Source organism: Corvus cornix, chromosome 1A (assembly GCF_000738735.6).
Source record: "Corvus cornix cornix isolate S_Up_H32 chromosome 1A, ASM73873v5, whole genome shotgun sequence".
NCBI classification, from domain to species: domain Eukaryota; kingdom Metazoa; phylum Chordata; class Aves; order Passeriformes; family Corvidae; genus Corvus; species Corvus cornix.
Genome location: NC_047057.1, coordinates 24,250,908 through 24,272,157, shown reverse-complemented (window position 1 = coordinate 24,272,157; position 21,250 = coordinate 24,250,908). Strand labels below are relative to the sequence as shown.

At 42.9% G+C, this 21,250-nt stretch overlaps 1 protein-coding gene across 1 annotated transcript; it reads left to right on the top strand.

The window, feature by feature from the left end:
* The first annotated feature begins 677 nt into the window (after window positions 1-677).
* Window positions 678-19,889, top strand: CAV1 (caveolin 1). The gene is made up of 3 exons (XM_039571410.1): window positions 678-812; window positions 1,588-1,752; window positions 17,557-19,889. The coding sequence occupies exons 1-3, from the start codon at window positions 783-785 to the stop codon at window positions 17,896-17,898; spliced, it is 537 nt and encodes a 178-aa protein (XP_039427344.1). The 5' UTR covers window positions 678-782; the 3' UTR covers window positions 17,899-19,889.
* The last annotated feature ends 1,361 nt before the right edge of the window (window positions 19,890-21,250 follow it).

Sequence of the window (21,250 nt, the reverse complement as noted above, 5' to 3'; positions counted from 1 at the left end):
GGCAAAACGGCATCCCACCGTTTAAAAGTGAATCCCAGTGGTTAACGTGCATGGCAGACAGGAATGGATCAACCTCCTCCCGGGAAAAATATAGCAGTGTTAAAATGCAGAACTGTTAAATATTTGAACAGTTTTGAAATGAACCAGTTGAGAAAATATCTTTTTCTTCATCATAAGGATGTCCAAGTTTCCACAATTGTTCCTGGAGCAGCGATGCTTCTGTGTAAACTATTGTCAATACCGGGAGGGGGGAGCCCGACAAACGCTTCGCTTGCTCTGGACGCTAAAGACAACTAAAGTTTTCCATCTCCTCATTGCTTCCTTGCCCCCCCCTTGCCCAGGTGACTCTGCCGCACGCAGCCACTGCCGGCCCGGCATCCAGCGGCGGGGACCCCCTGTCGGGGGCCGTGGGCGGCCGGGGCAGGGCGGACGACGCGGGGACGACCCTGTCCCTGTCTCTCTCCCTGTCGAGCCCCTGTCTCCGCCCGGCATGGCTCAGGCATCAGGGACCGGGTCCGCCAGATCCCCCAGTTGTCGGGGCAGGGCCATTTTCCCCTCCCATCCCCGGCGGCTGCCGGCCGCCCCTGCCATGTGCGGGGCCGTACCGCCGCTGTCATCCACCCCAGCCGGAGGCAGGCAGCCGCCCTGGCCAGCGGCCAGCCCTCTCCTCGCAGCTACCTCCCCCGGCCGGCCGCTTCGCAGAGCGGAATCTTCCTGCCTCCGGTCCTACAAGTCACAGGGCAGAGTAACTCGCGGCAGAGCCGTCAGCAGCCCGCAGCACCATGTCCGGCACCAAATACGTAGACTCGGAGGTAGGACCACCGGGACATGGGGCCGGGATGCTGCCCCTCCACCGAGTACCTGCAGCGGCTGGGGCCCCCAAGCTCCCTGACCTGTCGGAGGAGCGGGGCGCGGGGGCGGCTCGGCGGCAGGAGGGCGGACAGGAGCGCACCTGCGGGCAGGGACAGCGGGTCGGGGAGAGCCGGGGCGCACGTCCCGGGCGGCGTGCGGGGAGGGGGGCTGCTGGCGGCCGTGCGGGAAGGGCGGTATATGGAGAGCAGCATAGCGAGAGCACCGGGATGGAGAGGGCACGGTTATGGCCCTGCATGAAGGGCAGTATGGGGGGGCAGTGTAGCGAGGACAGTGCGGTGACGGCGCCGTGCTCAGGTCAGCGCGGCGAAGGCGGTATGGCGAGGGCAGCGTGGTGAGGGCGCTATGGGGAGGGTGGTGCGTGGGGAGCCCCGGACGCTCCCCGCTGTGCCCGGGGGGCCACGCCAGCGCCCTCCCCGCCCAGAGGCCGCTCGCTCCGCCCGGGGGCAACGCCGCAAGGCCGGGCCGCCTGGTGGCAGGAGCGGGACCGGCGCCTGGCACCGCGGGGGTGTGGTGTGCGCCCCGCGGCCGCGGTTAAATAGCCGGACGAGGGCCGCCCCGCAGCCTGGATCCCGCTGCCCGCGGGACCTGGGGCCGCCTCCCCCAGCCCGCCCTCCTGCGCGACGCGGACCGGCCCTGCCCGGCCCGGCCCTGCCCTGCCCTCCCCGCCTCAACTGGGCTTTCCCCTCCCGCCCGCGCTCCCTCTGCTCCCCGCAGGGCTTTCTGTACACGGCGCCCGTCCGGGAGCAGGGCAACATCTACAAGCCCAACAACAAGATGATGGCAGATGAGCTGAGCGAAAAGGCGGTGCACGACGTGCACACCAAAGAGATCGACCTGGTCAACCGAGACCCCAAGCATCTCAACGACGACGTGGTTAAGGTGAGGGGCCGAGGCGGGACGGCGCGGGGGGCGATACCAAGTCCTGCCGAGGCAAGGTACGCAGGCATTGTCAGGGCGGCAGAAGCCCGCGAAGCTCATCCCTCCACCTGCTACAGGAGGGAACGGGGCAGGGGATGACTTTTTTTTTTTTTTTTTTTTTTTTTTAAAAGGAAAGGGGGAGTGGGCAGGAGAGAGGCGGGCAGCGGCTAGGGCAGCCCTGCGGAGCTCCTCGCTCCCCGCTCCGGAGCGGGGCTGGCCGTCTCGGGCTCCCGCGCTGCCCCGCGGGGCGCACCGGGCTGGGCTCGGCGCAGCCGGCCGGGGCCGCGGGGGTCCCGCCGCGGTGTGTGCCGGCAGTCAGCTCTGCAGCCGGGACGTCCCGCCCGGGGCCGGGGCAGCGGGGAGATGAGTTGCGTGACCTTGTGTAACACCGTCGGAAGGATTTTCCTTCCCCGAGGCACGCACAGAGGCAGGGCGGGGAGATGTCACAAACCAGATCGCCTTTCCTAAGCCTGACGGGTGCAAAATCAGAGATCCTGATGGCGGTTGGACTTGTGTCCTTGTTCTGTTCTGTTCTCTTTGGTGTTTTTCCTTCCCTCAAGAGATGATAAGCAAGCTAAGCAAAATCTAACTGTGCCCTTGCCTAGAGTTTTTTGTTTGGGTTTATAAATCAGTTTGGCTGTTTTGACAAATCAGGGTTGATGGAGATTTTTGCTTGAAGTCACTTTGGTCAGAAGAATCACAGAGATAGGTTTTCTCTTAGAAAAAACTTTTATACAGACAAATTTATACAATCCATGTGTGTTACAAATGAGAGTGTTTGAGATAACTTAAAAAATCATCAGCAATGGTATGTGCAAAAGTCAGATTTAATATTAAGTGACAAAGCACAACAAGTTCATTGGCAAGATTCACTCTAGTACTTATAGGACAGCCAAGGCACAATAAGGGAAAACAAGCAACAACAAAACCAAACAAAATCCAGGCAATCAAAACAGAAATTAACTGAAAACTATCTAGGGGGGTGGGGGGGGTGTGTTTAGGTGTGTGTGTGACAAAAGACAGTGCTGGCAAGGATAAAAAGGAACAGGGCCTAAAAGCTTACCAATGCTCCAACTTAACAGTACTTTAACTTATACCTTAAGGCTAACAATTTAACATAGGAAAAACACTTAACTTATACCTAACTTGTAGCTTAAACTTAATTTATAACTTAACAATTTAATCAAGAATAACACTGAAGAGCATTTAACCTAACTTTTAACTTTGAAGTTATACTTAGCAACTCAGCAGAAGAACAACACTTAGCAACACTTAACTTAGCTTATAACTTATGTTTAACAACTTAGCAAAAGAACAATACTTAGCAGCATTTAAGTAAGTTTATAACTATAACTTAACCTTACTCAGAAGCCTAACTTACTTAGATACCCAAGGTACTTATACATCTAAAAAAGCAATATTTCTCTCAAATTTGCTATAGGATATGCACAGGGGCGTGCACATAGACAGGAGCAGTCAGTGCAAGCAAGGTACCCGTGAAAAATTCCCACCAGAGGTCAGTGAAATACTCACTTCAGATGCTTTTGCATCTCCTGACAGGCAAAGGATCAGGCCTTGAGGAGTGTGGGTGTTGGCCCAGGATACGTCTTGTTTTGGTGATCCTCCAGGTATAGCAAACCTGAGCGTTTGCTGGCTCTGAGAGGTGTCCCACTCAGAGGGAGATGCTGGTCCCAGCTCGCTGCAGTCCAGGAGAGCTCAAAGGGCCCCATTTTGGGCCGCTGTTTATAGGGTCACAAGAGAGTGGGCTTTAGTCATAACAATGTTTCATACTGGCCACAGTTTGGGTAGGCACTTTCTCTGAAAGTGTGGGACCAGGAATGTTGTGCCATTCAGGCAGGAGGAATATTTTTCAAAGCTGGTCATAAGGAAAACAGGAGCTTGTTAGCAATTCCTGGGAGTGGACAGTGTTTCTGATAAGCTCAGAAAGAGCTGAGCCCAGGTGGTGTTTTCAAAGCCAAGGCCTAGCAAGCATTTCTCAGATCACACTGCAGCCTGGAAAGAAGGAGAGGGGAATACACCACCGCAATGTGAAAATTGATGGTGCAAGTCTGGGTTTGTCAGACCCTAGGAAAAATGGGAACCGCCCACTCATAGTGGGTGACTAAGCCACTAACTGGCTTGCTTAGTGGCCAGCAGTGTCAAGAGTGTGTGCAGTTCACCATGTTTGTTGTAACGAAGACCCGTTATAGAAAAAGAAAAGTACTGTATTGTTTCCAGAGAATCAAGAGGGTGAACTCTGGTTCCTGAATGTGTATCTGTAAAATGATTCATGCCATGTGCAGACAATTTAACAAGGTCACAAGTAAATCCAAATTCAAGACTTCAACATAATTTGAAGGTGCTGAATATGACCAGCCATGGTCATATTGTTGGATCCATGCTGAGAATTATCCCTCACAGCAGCCTGTATCTTTAAGGAGCCATATATAAAGAAAAGGCATAAAATTGTTACTTGTTTAGAAAAAATCATCTGTGTACCTAATGGTACAAAACTGCCTTTAGAATGGTTGATTTTAAAAAGGAGAGAAGAATTCTTTTTTCTGCTACCCATGGAGGAGCAGCTGAGTAGACAGGGAATGCAAGAGCTCACGAACGGCACCGCGTCACAGTTTATTGCGTACATCAACAGAAGAAGTCCCCAAAGCAACCAGACCTTCTGAGGATGAGTCGTAGCCCCCAAGCAAGTCAGAATCCTGATGTCCACAAACCAAACCTTGTGAAAGAACGACCCTGCTAGGAAAAGTGAGACCACTGACAGAAAAAAACCTGTAATGGATTTAAAGGAAGCTGAAACATACTAAGCCCATCCTGCCCTCTCTGCCTCCCACAGAGGCAAGGATTAAGGAAGTTTGTTACATTCAGTCTTCTAAAATAAACTTGGAAAATAATAAGTATAGGAATGGAAAAAAAAACTTTTCAGTTTGTCCTTTTGAAATAATTGTGGACCAACACATTCATTGAAAAACAGCAAACAGCCAGAATACCAGTACTGTCTCTGTGTCAGCAAGTGAGCTCCTGGTAGTGAACATAGTCACATCAAGACATAGGAATATACCAAAATGAATTTGATTTTAACCAGACAGGATCCATTTTGCGTCATAAAACCAGCAGTGTTTGTACGAAATGGCATTGTAAAGCAACATTTTCTGTTTTGTTACAAGGATAAATAACTTTAAGTATTTCATAGATAGTCTAACCTGCAAAGTAGAGAGAGGAATTTTGCCACAATTTGCATTTATTTGGACCCTGTGTTCAGATTCAGTCCATTAGACATAGCAATAAAATTCAGACCCAGTACCTAGGCGACAGGCTTGAGTTGGGGTGAAAATACACAAATTCAGTTCCTGCCATAGCCATCAGTCTCTAGTCCCCTTCTAATATGTATCTGCCTTTCTTACTTTTACTGTAAAAAATCCAGGCAGAGTGTAAAAGATACACTTGTATAACTGAGGGAGACACCAGTCTTAGTCAGGTACTAAAAGTCAGACCAAAAAAAAAAAAAAGTAGGAGTTCTGTAATGCCAGAAGTATGGCTCAGGCTGAGCTCAAATTTGTTTAGAGCCATTGCATTTTTCTAGATTCAGAACCATTTGCTTTTTACCCAGCATTTTATGCATTTCTTGCCACTTGACTACGAGGCACAACAGCATGGAAACTGGGGACAAATCAGTCAGCCATGAAATAGAAATGATTAGACAGAGAATGAGGAATCTGCTCTGTAAGCAGCTCTCTAAAAGGCCTCAGTGTTGTCTGTATTCAAATACTTCCCATAGCACATTTTAAAAATAACCTTCTCTTGTGAGAAGCGAGAGACGCGTTCCCTTCATTTGCAGCAGAGAGCATCTGCACAGCTTCCCCTGCAGCAGATGCGTGGTGCAGGCAGCATTAGGGTTGGGATCCAGGCAAGGGGGAGAAACCCTTTTATAAAAGATCCTTTTATGAAAACTAGACACGTGGAGCAGCTTTGCATCAAAGCTGTTGGTGACTTTGCTTATGGTTTTGTCTTTGAATTAACCACCAAGTGGAAGCTAAGTGCTGGGACGATTCCAGAAAAATGGGGCAAATGACTGGATTTCTGTTCAGAGATGGATGTGAGCAAGGCCTTACGGAACCTGAGGTATTCAGGCAGTGGAAGTGACAGCTCTGCACTGGAGGAAGCACAATCTAGTAAAAATCACCAGAATTTCCTTTTTGTTCCAATTTTTTCAGTGGAGACGGGAAAGGAAGGATTTTCCTCAAACAACTGTCCTCATACATCACCTAGACAGCAGGAGAATGTGCACTAGTGGTTCCATTCCTTCAAGCACTGGCTTGTGAAGGTGGCTAGCCAGGCCAGAGGCAAGGAGGGAATCTAGCAAGGGAGAAACAGCCTCTGTGCATGTGAGAGCTCTCCAGGAGTCATGCTGGTGATTATACAGGTGGTTTGCCGTAGTTTTATCTGTTTCATGCGTCCTTCACCAGACAGTTCTGCTCTTGGACTTGTGTCCTGCAGGTTTTATTTGTGATGAGACACAACAAACAGGGTGGAAAGCTTATTGCTTTTTTCTCTGATGCATTCCCCGATGACCCAGGACTCACATGAAGGTGCCTGAAATTCAGGCTTTGCTCTTCTTGTTTCCCAACACAGTATTTGTGTTTTTCAGAGTACAGCTAAATTGCAGCCTTTGAGTTCTAGAGTTCAAACTTTCTCAACATATCTGTGGTCAAGTCTGCACAGAGTTTACTGAATTTGGAAAACACAGAGGAGGGAGCCAGTTCTCCTACAGATTGCTCTTCTCAGTAACTTCGTCGCTCCTTGCTGAGAATGGGGACGGACCTTGCAGCCAACCCTGCAAAGTCTAATCCTCTGGGACTAGTAAGGACCAACTGTGCAGTCACATCTGCAGCCAGCTTACAGGTTTTTTCCTACAGTGATGTGCCAGGGAGAAAGGCCAGTGCCTGGTCTACCATCCAGAACGTAATTATTCTGTTTTAAACAAGTGATGTCTATCTGCTGTTTGTTGTATAGTAGTCCTTTTTGCTCTGGAAAAAAAATTCCAGTTGGAATTGGCTATAGATGTGAGGATGCAGAGCTTTTGTGCCATGTTTTAAAAGGTTATGTATTCATGCCTTCCACTTAAAAATAATGCAGTTAAGGGCAATTCAGCTTACTGCAAGGAAAAGTCTGGAATTTTTAGTCAGATGTTGACAAATACTGTAATACCCTTATGTACTCATTAGGGAGGAAAGTATTACTCAGGTATTTTAAAGCTATTTACAGTTTCTGCCTCGTAATGAAAAGAGAGGGTTTTTCAAAAGCAGTTTACATTTTATGCAATCTTTTATGATTAAGGTCCCTCCCTGTTGCACTGAGCACAGTGTAAAATGTGCAGAAAGATGACTGGTCAGAGTACTTCCCATCCCCACACCTGAGAACCTCCTGGAAGGAAAGCAGGTGTCACCCCCTCCTCCTTTTGGATGGGACACCTAAGATGGGCTGTCACTTGGATGTGAGAAGTATCAGCCTGAGAGGAATGCAGTTCTGCTCTTCAACACAGTAAAATGAGAGAAAAGCAGAGCTCAATCAGGTGCCATTTCTGAAATAAGGAATTAAGTGAAATTTAATGCAGACCCCTTTTCTTTGTTTTTAGATATTTTTAAAAGTCATGAGAACATAAATAAATGTTTAAGTTTAAAAACATCTGTATAAATACATAGATACACAAATATGTGTGTGTATGTGTTCTAATCCAAGTTTGTCATCTGGGCTCTTTTAGTTGGCAGTGATCAAAGTGAGATGCCTCTGGAGGCAGATTCACATCACAGCATTTAACCCTAACCATAGGACAGGAGAAGCAGTGCTCTCAGAGGTCATGTTCCTCTCAATTGCTAATACTTGTGGCTTAGACATGACACCTTACATGTGCATAACAACTGATTAAATGAAATGGTTCTGTGACTGTGTCCTATTAACAAGCTATGGGGTTTAGATTTAAAATGCAAGAAAATTCAAATGTTTGACTTTGGCTACCCACATGATCCAGTTTTGTTTCAAATATTTCTTCCAAGGCTAGTCTAGGAGTAAGAGATTAAAAACTCAAGTCATTATGAATGCCAGTTTATACAAGGTCTGAGCGAGATTTTAAGAGTTCTGAAAAATAGTTTTCTTGCACATTATTTAGGAGTTCTCAGACATGGAATTTCTGGATTACAGCTAATAATGGCATCTGTTCTAATGAAAGCTTCTTTCTCAAAAAAATGTGTTTGCATTTAAACTCATGGTATTATTAAAGCCTTATGTACAGCCTTCTTGCTTAGCATGATGAACATGACTCATAATTCCATAAAAAAATGTTCATTTGATGGCCATGGGGGCAGAGCAAATGATTCAGCATGGCTGTTTCTTTTGTTAGAATTTATTGGACACTATTTCAGATTCAGAAGAGGCAAATACTTTTCAATTCCAGTACCTTCAACAGAATTCCAATCATATGTTAGAAAATATTAAGAACAATTTGAATTGATTGTAGAATTTTTAGCCTGCTATGTGGACAGAAACACTGTCTTCTGTTGCATAGGGTATGGATATCTAAAACAAACAGAAAATACTGAAATGCAAAACTCTCCAGGGAAAAAGGGATAACTGTGTACAGTAGAATGGTCTGACAGTGGGGTCCCCAGTGAGGAAATTTGATCTTGGTTGTATTTTAGGCAACAGAAGGAAGAAAATACAAATGAACTTGGGTGACTCTGTAACATGTGTGATTTCTGGAAAACTGAAGACCGATAGTTCTAAACTAAGATAAGTTTGTATTTCCCACAGCTCTCAAATACCCTTTCCATAGACAGCAGGATGAAGTCTACATCAGCAATTGATTTTCTGAGCTTTTTGATCCAGAACTACCATATTTCTTTTCCAGACAAATGACAGTAATAAAACCCATTTTGGACTTAAAAGGGTTGGTTATTTTGAACATGAAAAAGAAATTACATCGTTTAATTTCATTTGATTTATTGGGGAGGCAGGTTTTACCCCATTAGTCTCTTTATATTTTCTTGACAGATTTCTTAGGAAAGTGTTTTCTGATAGTTTCAGAGAAAAATTTGAACCTTATGCAATATCATTCTTTTCAGAAATCATCAGATTAGCAATCAAAAGAAAAAATAATTTCAGTGCCACTGTCCCCCATTTTAATGATTTGATAAAATATGATTTTAGTCAAGATGAAGGAGCTGTGCTCTAGATGTTAGTGGGGCTGTACAAAGGTGGATTTTGTTTGTAGTTAAACAAATAGGAACTGATAAATTCAACTTCATAGATAAGTGAGAAGACTCTCACAGCTGAAGGTGAAAGCACCACATTCTCTGTCCAAACTCCTGCTGTGCTGAATTTATATTCTGAGTTCCAGAAAAGCCTAAGGGAGTCTCATAGACGGATTGCAACATTTCCTCTGTCAACTTTGAAATCTGTTCTTGGAATTCAAACAGATGCTACAAAAAATAATCAGTTTTCCCTCAACATCAGGGATCTATCTCCCGTAGACCTCAGCCATAAAGGCATCAACTGTTTTATCAAGTCCAAGTTCTTGTATCATAGAAAGGTTTGGCTTGGAAGGGACCTTAAGGATCATCCAGTTCCAGCCCCCTGCCATGGGTTGGGATGCCACTCACTAGATCAGGTTGCTCAAAGCCCCCTCAGCCTGGCCTTGAACACTTCCAGGGATGGGGCATCTGCAAATTCTCTGGGAAACCTGTTCCAGTGCCTCTCAGGAAATTCTTCCTCATATCTAATCTAAACCTAGTCTCTTTCAGTTTAAAACCATTCCCCCTTGTCCTATCACTACATGACCTTGTAAAAAGTCCCTCTATAGCCCACTTTATGTACTGCTCTAAGAGCCTTCTCTTCTCTAGACTGAACAACCACAAGTCTCTTAGCCTGTCTTCACAGAGGATGTGCTCCAGCCCTCTAATCATCTTTTTGGCTTTCCTCTGGATTCACTCCAACAGGCCCATGTTCTTATCTTAGAGGCCCCAGAGCTGAACACAGTAGTCCAGGTGGGGTCTCATGAGAGCAGAGATCACCTTCCTCAACTTGTTCCTTTTGATGCAGCCCAGGGTGCTGTCAGCTTTCCAAGCTGCAAGCCAGATCATACTGAGCTGCTCATCAGCTGACATCTCCAAGTCCCTCTCTGCAGGGCTACTCTTAATCTAGTCAACACCCAGCCTGTATTTGTGCTTGGGACTGCCCTCACCCAGGTGTAGGACCTTTCACTTGGCCTTGTTGAACTTCATGAGGTTCACATGTGCCCAGCTCTCAAGCCTGTCAAGGCATCCCTTTCCTCCAGTGTGTCAGCCTCACCACACAGCTTGGTGTCATCAGCAAACTTGCTGAGGGTGCACTCAATCCCATCACTGTTCTCATGCAGTTTATGACAAGAGCAGAAGTATAAAATACCTTTATTTTTATTAAATACTAAAGAAACACCTTATGTTTAAGGATCAGTAACTTAAGATCTTCCCTAAGAAAGACAACCTTCTAACTGTACAAGTGCAGGGGCAAGGTTTTTCTTAAAGGAAAAGAGAGGCAGCTGGGCATCCCTGCACACTCATGGTCAGCATGTAGCATTGTTCAGGTAGAAATGAGGGAAAAGGTGAAAACAAGTTATACAGATGTGCAAAAAAGAATTGCAGCAGCTAACAGGAGTGTGTTTATTGGTAGTATAAATCAGGAGTCTCCTGAGTATATATCAGGAGTCTCCTCTCCTTAGACTTCCTTCACAAACTATAAAGAGGAAAAAGTAGTTTCCAGATCTAAACCTCCAAAGGTCCGTATCTCTCCATGCACTACTAAAGAGTCTGAGGTCACTATATTTCTACTTTGCATTAGTGCCTAAATTTAGGAGCGATGAAGCTAGACCAACTTCTAAAAAGTTATACTTAATAGCAGTTTATTACCTTAATAGCATATAAGCATACAATAATAAAACATAAATCTATCATAGTTATATTTATAAAATAAAATACATTTTAAAATACAAAATCAGTTTACATTATGTCTTTACTTTTATTACGGTTTTTGGATTCAGCTTAATTCCAGGACCCACTGAAATAAAAGAAAAAATGCCTGTTTAGTGTAGTCAAAACTTCACATTGGTGTTCATATTCATAAATACACCTCTTAAACAGACATATGGACAGACATACGTGAATATGCATATATGTATTAGGGTTCTTTGCTAAAATAGCTGTATCAAACAAGGAACTGTGGAACATGAACCAAATAATAACAACAAAGAAAGCTTCTGAAGAGTTTCTTTTTAGGAAAGCTGCAATAACCTCCCAGCAGCCCAGTTTCCAGGGAGGAAAACAGTAATTTTATTTTCTGACTGCTTACTTCAACAACATCAAGACATTCGTCAAGGAACTGGCTGACACAGTATCCCCACCTGCACAGGAAGTTTTGCTGTGTTGCAGAGGATTGCAGATCTTTCCTTGAAGCTGCTTGTCTTTCCTTCTGCCAGCCTGTATAGGAATAGGATGGGCAAGTGCTTCAGGAGGAGGTCTCTGGAGAACAGCTGGTTGCTACAGTGCTGACCCACTGGCATCAATCGCATTTTTCTCACGAGCACTTCTGCAGATTTTGGTGAGCCTGCCCATCTGATGAAACAAAGCCCATCAGCAGGGCTTTTCTGGTGTGTAATCAGCATGGGCAGGGAGCAGGAGGTTGTTCTCTCAGTAATAGTAACAAATTTTTTTGTTGTTTTTTCTATGATTTTCAGTTTGCGAAATGGTGATGTGCAGTCACCCCCCTTTTCTAAGTCATGGCATCATTTACACATTTTCATAATGCATCTGAGTATTTGTTGTACATGCAGTAGGAGTCACTCCTGACCAGACTGGTTTTCTTCTCTGGCTAGAAGAGTGCAGTCCTTCAATTCTACTTTTCAACATGAATATCCTTGTTTGTTAAAGCATTGTTTGCTTTTCTGTCATAATGTGTTGCACTCAGGAAAGATTCACTGTTTCCATTAAGAGATCTGCCAGCAGAACACTTTTCTTGCTGTATTGTGGAAAGCAGGCACAGGGAGACAGGAAAGGTAAAGCAAATTCATTGGTCAGTTTGTACAAGTAACTGGGGTGCAGCAGTTCTGCTTGCTTGTTTAGGCTTTTGTTCACTTTGGAAATACTTGTTTGTCATTTTTCTGCATGTAACACACCTTACACAACAGCTCTGGTCCTAGCCCTCTGCAGTCATGGCTTTTTTTTTTTTTCTTTTTTTTTTTTTTTTTTTTCCAAAGGAGTAACTGTTGTGCCTTGTGATCCAGCCAGTCCCCAGAAGAACAGTGTGCTCTGAAGACAGAGTTCAAGGTTGACAGGCAAAGCCTAATCATGCTGCAGCTCAGTCTGGAGGGACTCTTGGGGTTCCCTCATTAGATGCTTCCCACCAATATCAAGATTCAAGGAGATTTCTTGTCTTGTGATGGAACAGAACACTGCTAGGTGTTGCCATTTTGTAGTCACCCATGCTTTAGCTTGAGGTTTGTATAAATACTGTGGAACAGAATGAGTTTTGGCTTTAGTAAACACCTGAGATCACCTAATGTTTGCTGTTGAAACCTGATTAGTGAGGAAGCAGACCATCTAGGAATCATGAAGCTCTATGTTTTCAGGAACAAATTACCAGCTTCCCTACATAACTACAGGTAAACATTTGCCAAATGGAGATAACAGAGTGCTCTTAAAAGGGGGAATGAGTCTCTGGGTGTCTGGGAGGGAAGGGAGAAGAGCAGCTTTTCTCCTGTAAGTCCCAACACCTCCCCATCCTCTTTCCTGCAGATTCAGTAGAAAGAGTATAAACTTTTTCATCAATTTCTGTTAAAGTGTGGCAGTGGTCAGGACAAGCATCAGCATATGTGGTAATGTGGTACTCCAAAGGATCAAGGAAATACATAAATGTTTAACTGGCATCAGTGATTTAATAGAAAGGTTGTGAGTTTGCTTAACTTTGTTTTCAGCTGCTGTAATGCCTTTCCTCTCCAGGCACTGTAACTGGCAATTTTTAAGTTCTAGACAGTATGTGGAAGTACAAAGCTAATAATAATCTCATAAGCTCACATGTTTTCTTATTTTTAATAATACACACCACAGCCTTCTCCAACATAAGGACAGTGTTGCACCTGTCTGTGCAGCATCACCTCCCAAATGTGACCCATGCCATAGAAAGGCTTGTCATTTTCATACATTTTCTTATGTTGAATGTTTCTTTAAAGGACATTGAATATATTTGGGAATTTTACAAATTGCATTTATTACAACCAAAAACCCCACCATATCTGCTTCAAGTCTTGCAAAGACACGATTTAATACAGTGAAACAATATTTTCCTTACGGTCTTGGAGTCAGGGAAAGCCTGTTTAAAAACAGCCCAGGGTAAGCAGTAAAGACAGTTTCCACACTCTGCGCATAAAAATGTAAAGAAAACTAGCTTATGACTCTTTCCTGTACACATTCAGCCTAGACTTGAGCTGTGGTCTGGCAGAGCATGTAAGCATATGGACATCAGTGGGACAGTTCACATTTTTCATGTTGTGTGCATATTTAAGTGTTTTGCCTGACTGGATACATCAGTGATCAATCAAGAGAGATACAGCAAGGATCTAAGCATCCTTTTACCGACTCCAAGAGATACTGAAGGGACTCAAAAATGTAGGCATTCTCATCGCTTGTTATATACAAGAGAGCAAAATTCTAAGAAGCACAGCTGATAAGTAGATGATTTGAGGCTGGCATTTAGTATACCTTTCCAGCCTGTCAGCTTTTGATACCTAGGGACTTGAAGTGACAGGGTCAGCAGGTCAACTAATTTCATACATGTGGCATATATTATTGAGTCAGATGATAACTTCACACTGTTAAGCTTTTTTCTTAATAGTTCTGATCTTTAGATAGACATTCTCCCTCTCTTGTAAATAAGTCTTGTGAATAAATGCCATACCATTTCCCTTTCTTGTAAATAAATCTATTTTAGAATCAAAGCAGGTTCCTTAATTTCCTGATAGTTTAATAAACATGTGCAGAGCAAAAGAAGCTGCATTAATTCTCATAGCAGAATCAGACAAAAGCTTCAAGCAATATAAAAACTGGCTTTACCAAACTGAATAGTAGGAAACAAAGAATAGCTGAAGTCAGGAAGTGCATTGTAGGCATGGAACAGGAGTTGATAGTGTTGAATAGTTTAGTCTGAAACAGAAGGCTAGAGTGAGTTATTAGCATCCTTTAGAGGGTCAAACTAAATTTCCTGTACTTCTCTCCTGTCGCAAGTGAGCATGCATGTATTTTCACCAGCTTGGCAACTGCCTCAATGTGATTTCACAGCACACCCTGACAGCTCTGGAGGAACAAACTACACGATGAGCATGCAATCTGCTGAACAAGACTTGTGCCTAACCTAAGAAAGCCTTTATGTAGACAAAACAGGAGTTCACAGATCTACATGCACGTGATGCTTTGGCAAAAGCAACCTTGAGAACAATATCCTAAAAATGTTGTCTTATACTTGCAAGGCAGATTCATTACCAGAAATGAGAGCGTCTTTCTTCTGTAGGATCATATTTCTGGGCACTTCTCTTTCTCCTGTCAGTCCTATTTTTACTTTACTTAGTTCAGTTGGACTCCCTTTATCAGTCTGATGACACTCACAGTCAGTGAGTGCTCCTGAGCTATAAACCAGAGGAGAGTAGTAAGGGACTGAGGAGGGAGCGAGTAATCCGAGTGATGTAAATGTAACCCACAGCAAGGCAAAATGCATCCAGTCACCTGTTCCTCCTGCAGCCTGTGAAGAAATGATCCCTACAAGTTAAAATCAGGATCCTTCATGGTTTAGTGCAGGAAGAATCTGAGTGATAGCTCCGTTCCTACAGCATAAGGACTTACCTCCTGTACTGCTTGGAAAGTGAAATAAATAGTGTTTCCCAGGCAGTGGTCTGTTAGCTTATGAGAAGTAGAAGAGCCCAGATTACCTCAACTCCTTGCCTATCTTTATTTAGACACTGCTGCAGGTAAGTCTGGTTTTGGACAGCACCACAGAGGCTCACATGCCAGGCGTAGCTGGACTTCCTTGGCATGTACATAGTTTCATAATGTTCTTACAGCTTCATTTTAACACTGTATTCAGCTAAGAGTTTGAGTTTTCAGACCATTTTTCTGTCTTCTCACTCACAAGTTCCTTTATTCAAACTGGAATAATGTGACACGGGCCTTGAATAATGAAATGGGCAAAGACATAGTACTGTGACATCAGCTATCATTCCTACAGGGCCATCTCTTCTAGTTCTGTGCATTGGTAGAAACATTCTGAGAGCTGTTGAAATTGCTCCAAGAAAGTAACCTCTTGATAATTACTGGTGTCATGAGTACATCGCTGTTATCTCACAGACAGATTTATTCCTGAGTACTTTTAGGACAACTGTGTATGACTTGAGCTGGGAAATCCTGACCAAAGATCTATCATAAATGTTCTAATATTATTAGCATCATCTCCTGGAATGAGGACAGGGCTGTCCATCTGGAAATGTTATATGGCATGATTCTTCTGTCAGTTCCCCAGTTCTCCATGGATATTTTGTTGAACACAACAAGCTAAACATATTAGTTATTGACAATCACAATTACAGAAAATTTACTATTTGATTTGAAAACCAGTGAGTTTATTGGCTTCCATTTTCCATTTCATTACAATGAATTATTGTGAAAGGAATTAAATTATGAACCAGTTGTACTATATATTTTAAAAATTCTAGAAAGTTCAGAATAAATTATGGTTTCATTTTGCATGCCAAAAAAATGCATTTCTGATAAAAATAGGTCTCACTTGGCTAAAGATGCAACCATGAAAAGGCTGATGGAGTTCAATGCACAATTATTTTCCTTATGAGATCTAATATTTCCCTTATCAGCCAGTTGAAAAAATACGAGATGGACTCCACTACAACTGAACTGAATGAAAGGACTTTAGGTGTGACACTGACTAGTGCTCGATGCTTTGAACTTCTATGATGGCCTTTGCCAAGGGTTACAGCATCAGCTTGTGGGAACCATGCAATAAATTGCCAAAAATTTTAGAATAAGAGGGCTGTCCATGTAGTCCTTATGTAGTAATATTTTTGAGAAGAAACTTTCTTTTGCTGTCATCATCCTGAGTTTTGCCATCATCTGGATATTTTTATTATCTGATTTCAAGGAAAATGTTGATAATAAGCCAAGAACACCCATTCACATTGAAAATGAGCTAATGCGGGATGTGGCTACAATAAAAGTTTGCTTTTGAATAGCTGCAGAAACAGTTTGTATAAGTATGCTTGCTTATGTATTCCAAAAAGAAAATATACTCCACCAATGCAGTCTGCCATAGGTTTCTGTGGAGATGAAGTTCCAACCCAAATGCTACCTTTAGGTGTGATGGTGATGATGATGATGAATACCCATCCCAAAGAATTACTTTCAGATCACTAGAACCTAGTTGAGAGTAGCAGAAAAAGAGGAGGTTTGTAGTTTGCATGACAGGATGTCTAGAGAGAAGCACGGGCAGAGAGAGTAACGTGAATATGTGCAATTGAACCAGCCTGGTGTTAGGCATTCAGGATGTTGGATATCACAGATGATTCAGAAATTTTCTCTCAGGGACTTTCCAGCCATTCCCATAGATTGTGCCTAGACTGTACACTTTCGATTGTAATGATCTTTTGTTGTTTAAGAAGCTTGAAAGTCCAGTGGTTTTATAATATTTTCCCCTTTGTTAGTAACTGACATCTGGAGGTGACAAAAGATTCAGCAGGAGAGAAGAATGAGTTCTTTTCAATTATTACGTATATTTTAGATTAAAAGAAGTGATCATGAGCCCTTTCTTACAGTATAAGCAATATTTACATTGAGTATACATATATTCACTCCTTCCAGTATGCTAAGGTACTATTGCCTGAGTTTCTGAGGCTGCTGGCCCATGTCACACTTACCTTGCTCCTGTAAGTCTTCACTCTTGGCAGCATTATTATCACACTTTGGGATCCAGTCCCAGGAATGCAAATTATTTTTTTCTTTCATCTGATTTAAACAGTCATTTATTTTCTTGCAGAGGAATAGTGTTGTGATATTCTCTTTCCTGTTGTTTGCAGTGCCTATACAATTGGTTGTGGTAACTAAATTAAATATCCTGTATTGTGGGTTATATCAAACATGTCTGTGTGACATGGAGCTGAAGTATCATTGCAATACTGTTAATTTTCTTATAGAAATGTTATGACAGTTAAGCTTCCTGAACAGCTCAGTATTTCAATAGAGTGCAAAAATATGCCTGTTGGAATGCACTGCTTCCTTAGGTAACTTTTTGAATGATTTATGAATAGTCAAAACTATGAAGCATGATTTTATTCACCTGGTTTATCCCTGAAGTAGACCATAAGGGCACTGCATACCTTAGGACTGTAGGAGATGAGGAAAATGTATTCAGTTTTGTGGAAAACTCCATCTAGAAGCTGGATATCTAATTTTGAGCTAATCATTGAGGCTCCCTGGTAGTCTCTGGGAAAAGGTTACTGAAGATTCATGACTTCAATAGTGGGTTATAGTAGGTTGAATCATGTTGGGATGTAGGAAGTACATGCTTCATGTTTTCTTGCAGAGGGGCCCATAGCTCTCCAAGGAACGTGTTTCTGGAGGACACCCTTGTTGCGAATGTCTGACTGACCTGACTTTGTGTTCTTTGCTGCAGATCGATTTTGAAGATGTGATTGCTGAGCCAGAGGGAACACACAGCTTTGATGGGATTTGGAAGGCCAGTTTTACCACCTTCACTGTAACGAAATACTGGTTTTATCGTTTGCTGTCAGCAATCTTTGGTATTCCTATGGCTCTCATCTGGGGCATCTACTTTGCCATTTTGTCATTCCTGCACATCTGGGCGGTGGTGCCGTGCATAAGGAGCTACCTGATTGAGATCCAGTGTATTAGCCGTGTCTATTCCATCTGCATCCACACGTTCTGCGACCCACTCTTTGAGGCCATAGGCAAGGTGTTCAGCAGCATCCGAGCCACAGTACGGAAAGAGATCTGAGGGACGTTTCAAGGAGAGCCATCAGCCTAGGAAGGGGGTGAAAGTTTTGTGTTGTTTGGAGTGTTTTGGTGCCAGTTTTGTGTTTCCCAAAGCAACATACAGCAACTGGTGGTGGACTGGCCCAAAACAAAGAATCACTTGCTCAGTTTCTTTTTCTACTGTTCATTCTTACTGGACTACTTGCCTTTCTTTTTTTCTTTCTTTCTTTTGCCTTTTTTTTCCCTGCTCTGGTCTGCATTTTAAACTAACCTTAAAGGGCTGTTCTTCCATGCCAGCTGCATATCATTTTGCTGGCTGTTCAAGTCAGAGATTGGAGTGTTGTTGGATGCCTTTTTATCTTACCCTTCATTCCTTGTGAAATCCACAGTGATACTGAAGAATGACAAAAATGCTTTCCAACACTATAAAGCCATTCATTTTATTGTGGCTGAAGAGTGCAGAGCTATCGCAGCAGAATGAACGTGACCAGCTGGCAGGTTTTAGCAGAATGTTCTTTTTCAATTGGATTGTCAGTTGACTGCAGCTATTTACAGTCATGGTCAGATATTGTGCAGTATGAATAAATTAGTTAAATAAACATATTACTGAACTAGCGTGTGTCCTGAAAATGTAACGTTTCGTCAATGGAGACATTGACGCATAAAAGCTTTGGTTGGTGCCTTTTTGTCTCATTCTCTCTTGGAAGTTTGCACCCAGTTATTTCTCAACCTTTGCTAGGATTGCAGAAGCAAACTGCAGTTGAAAGCTAAAATTGGTCATAATGGAAATGTTTTCCTGACTGTGGCTTATGACACATCCCTTAGCAAGCATTTAGGTGCTTATCTCACTGGCATCTGGGGTATTTTTGCAAAATATTAATATAAATGTGTATCACAGGTATGCCAGAGATAATCCTGAGTTAAAAGAAAAGTGAAGGAGTGCCAAACAAGCCACAGGAGGCCAGGGAGGAGCTGCCCCTGTGAGAAACTTTTCTACAGCTTTCAAAACTTCCCTATCAGCAGAAGTCAGCCTGCCACTAGCACACAGATTGTTTTCAGGATGCTTTGCTGAGTCTAAATTTATCCATCACAAGAGATGCTTTAGAATCTTCACATTTGTGTGTTGCTTTGTTCATTTTTAGCTGAGCTGCCACATCAGGAAGTCTTAAACAGAGGGTGTTGTGTGAAACTACCGTGTTGCGAAGTGGAAGGCCTCAGTAGCAGGGCCTTTGCGACACGTTCTGATGCTGTGACCTGCAAGAGCTTTTTGCCCTCATGATAGTACTGTGTTCAGAGATGCCCTCTGCATCCTCATTGGTTTGTGTGAAGCATTTGTAAAAATAGTTATTAGGCTAATCAGCCTTATTGTAAACCAAGCTGGGGTCTGAGCCAGCTCCAGCTGGAATCTCTAGCAAACCAGTTCTTGACCTGCAAGAGTGCAAAATTTGGCCCTTGGGATGAACATGGAGCTGTCTGGTACACCTACAGCTTTTTTCATTTAGTGCTGATATTTCACATATTGCTTTATCTAACATGGAAGTGCCTTCCATTCTATTTCTGCCAAAGCATTGAAAACTTTAGGAAATGCTGCATTTTTAAATGGGGGTGGGGGAGGGAAAAGGGAGAGGGTGCACAAAAAATTTACAAAGCTATTAACTACTATTTGCATTTAAAACAGACACTGGTATGGATATAGTTTTGTCTTTTTCTATGTACATAATGAAGAGTGTACTATTATAGATATTTTCAATATTAAAACCAACCAAGATTGTAAACAAGAAATATTTTATGTTTTTATGAGGAAAATCACTCTGAAGAAAACCTTCTTGGTTTACCATATAAACTGTATATCCTGAAAGCTGTCTGTTCACTTAGAGTTCTTAGTCCCTAATCCAAATACATTGCTGATCCAAACATTTACATTATTGTTATAAGCTTACAGATATAACTGACACCTTTTTTTAAAATTCTGCATGTACATTAAAGACCACAATAAAAAGATGCTTAATGGTAGATCCTGTCTGACTTCTTTTTCCTTGAAAGTCATGTGGACAAAAATTATTTAAAGCTTTCTTTGTCAGTCCAGTGGAAACAGGATTTTTCCTAATAAAAGCCCATTAGCCTTAACATTTAATGTATGGAAATAGGGGAATGACAGTTTTTATTCAGCCATGTACAGACGTAACTTGTGACAGGACAGTTCATTTCTATGGGTTTATTGCACAATACCTGTCACATTGTTACACAAAAGCCCAACAAAACATGTTCAAATGGCAGATACCAAATAAATGTAGTCCATCATATGTTTCCCAATAGCAGAATGGTGTATTTAGCAGCACTTAATAGGCCAGTGGTCGCAAATGTTATGTTCAATTGGACTATTTGAGAAAATGTAAAATATTTTACAAATAAAAGGGAGGTTGTAATGTGAAAGAAAAGCAAATACACCTTCACTATTCAAAAATATCTTGCTTTTGCAAAGAGCTTGATATATTCAGGCTTAACTGTTTATACTATCATGACTCCAAGACTCTTCATGGGAGAGATGTGCAGATTCACACAATGATTGTACTGTCCCTGGCGCTTCGCTGAGCAGTGGTCACAGGGCTGTGCTGTGGCTGGATCTCATATCCACGCTCCTGCAGTAACACTTAGGACCATAGCCAAGATACGCCCCATAGCAAGATCCAGGTTTGTCAAGTAGAGGGTTAGACATTAGGTGTTGGGCAGTGGTTACAACCTCTCTTGGTTGTAAATGTGGTGTAGACAGCCTCACTCTGCTGGATACAGGTTGGTGTCATAAACTGCCTCAGGACCTGTGCATTCAGGTGGGCTCAATACAGTTTTTCCTCCTACCAGAAAACTTTTGTGGCTGTATTGGTCACTCTTCCATCCTCTGAGTCACCAGTTTTTAGATTTTGCCATGTAGTTTGAACTGTTTTCCTAAGAGTAAGTATGGGGGAGCTGGGCACTTCAAACAAGATGGAGTACCCAAGTACTGAGGGAGTGTGAACTGTCTGGCTGTGTGATTGATCCCTCTGAGTTTGACTGAGAACTAAATACAGAATTTTTTTTTTTTAGATATTGCAATGAAGTTGCAACAAAATACAAAGACAAACCTTAGGCTTGTAATAATGATGGAGAATTTCCATACCTGCACCCAAGCTACCTTTTAAACCTCTCTTAGGTCAAACTGGAGCTGCTCTATGTTCACCTGTTTGCTTTCATTGCCTTGTGTGTCTGCTGTATCGTTTTGTTTCCTCATGTCCTGAGGAGGAGAAAAGAAGCCCAGAATAAAAGTCTTTGCTAAGATAGAACACCTTTGTTATCCTCATTTATGTCTTACAAACCTTTACTTTTTCATTTCATGTTAT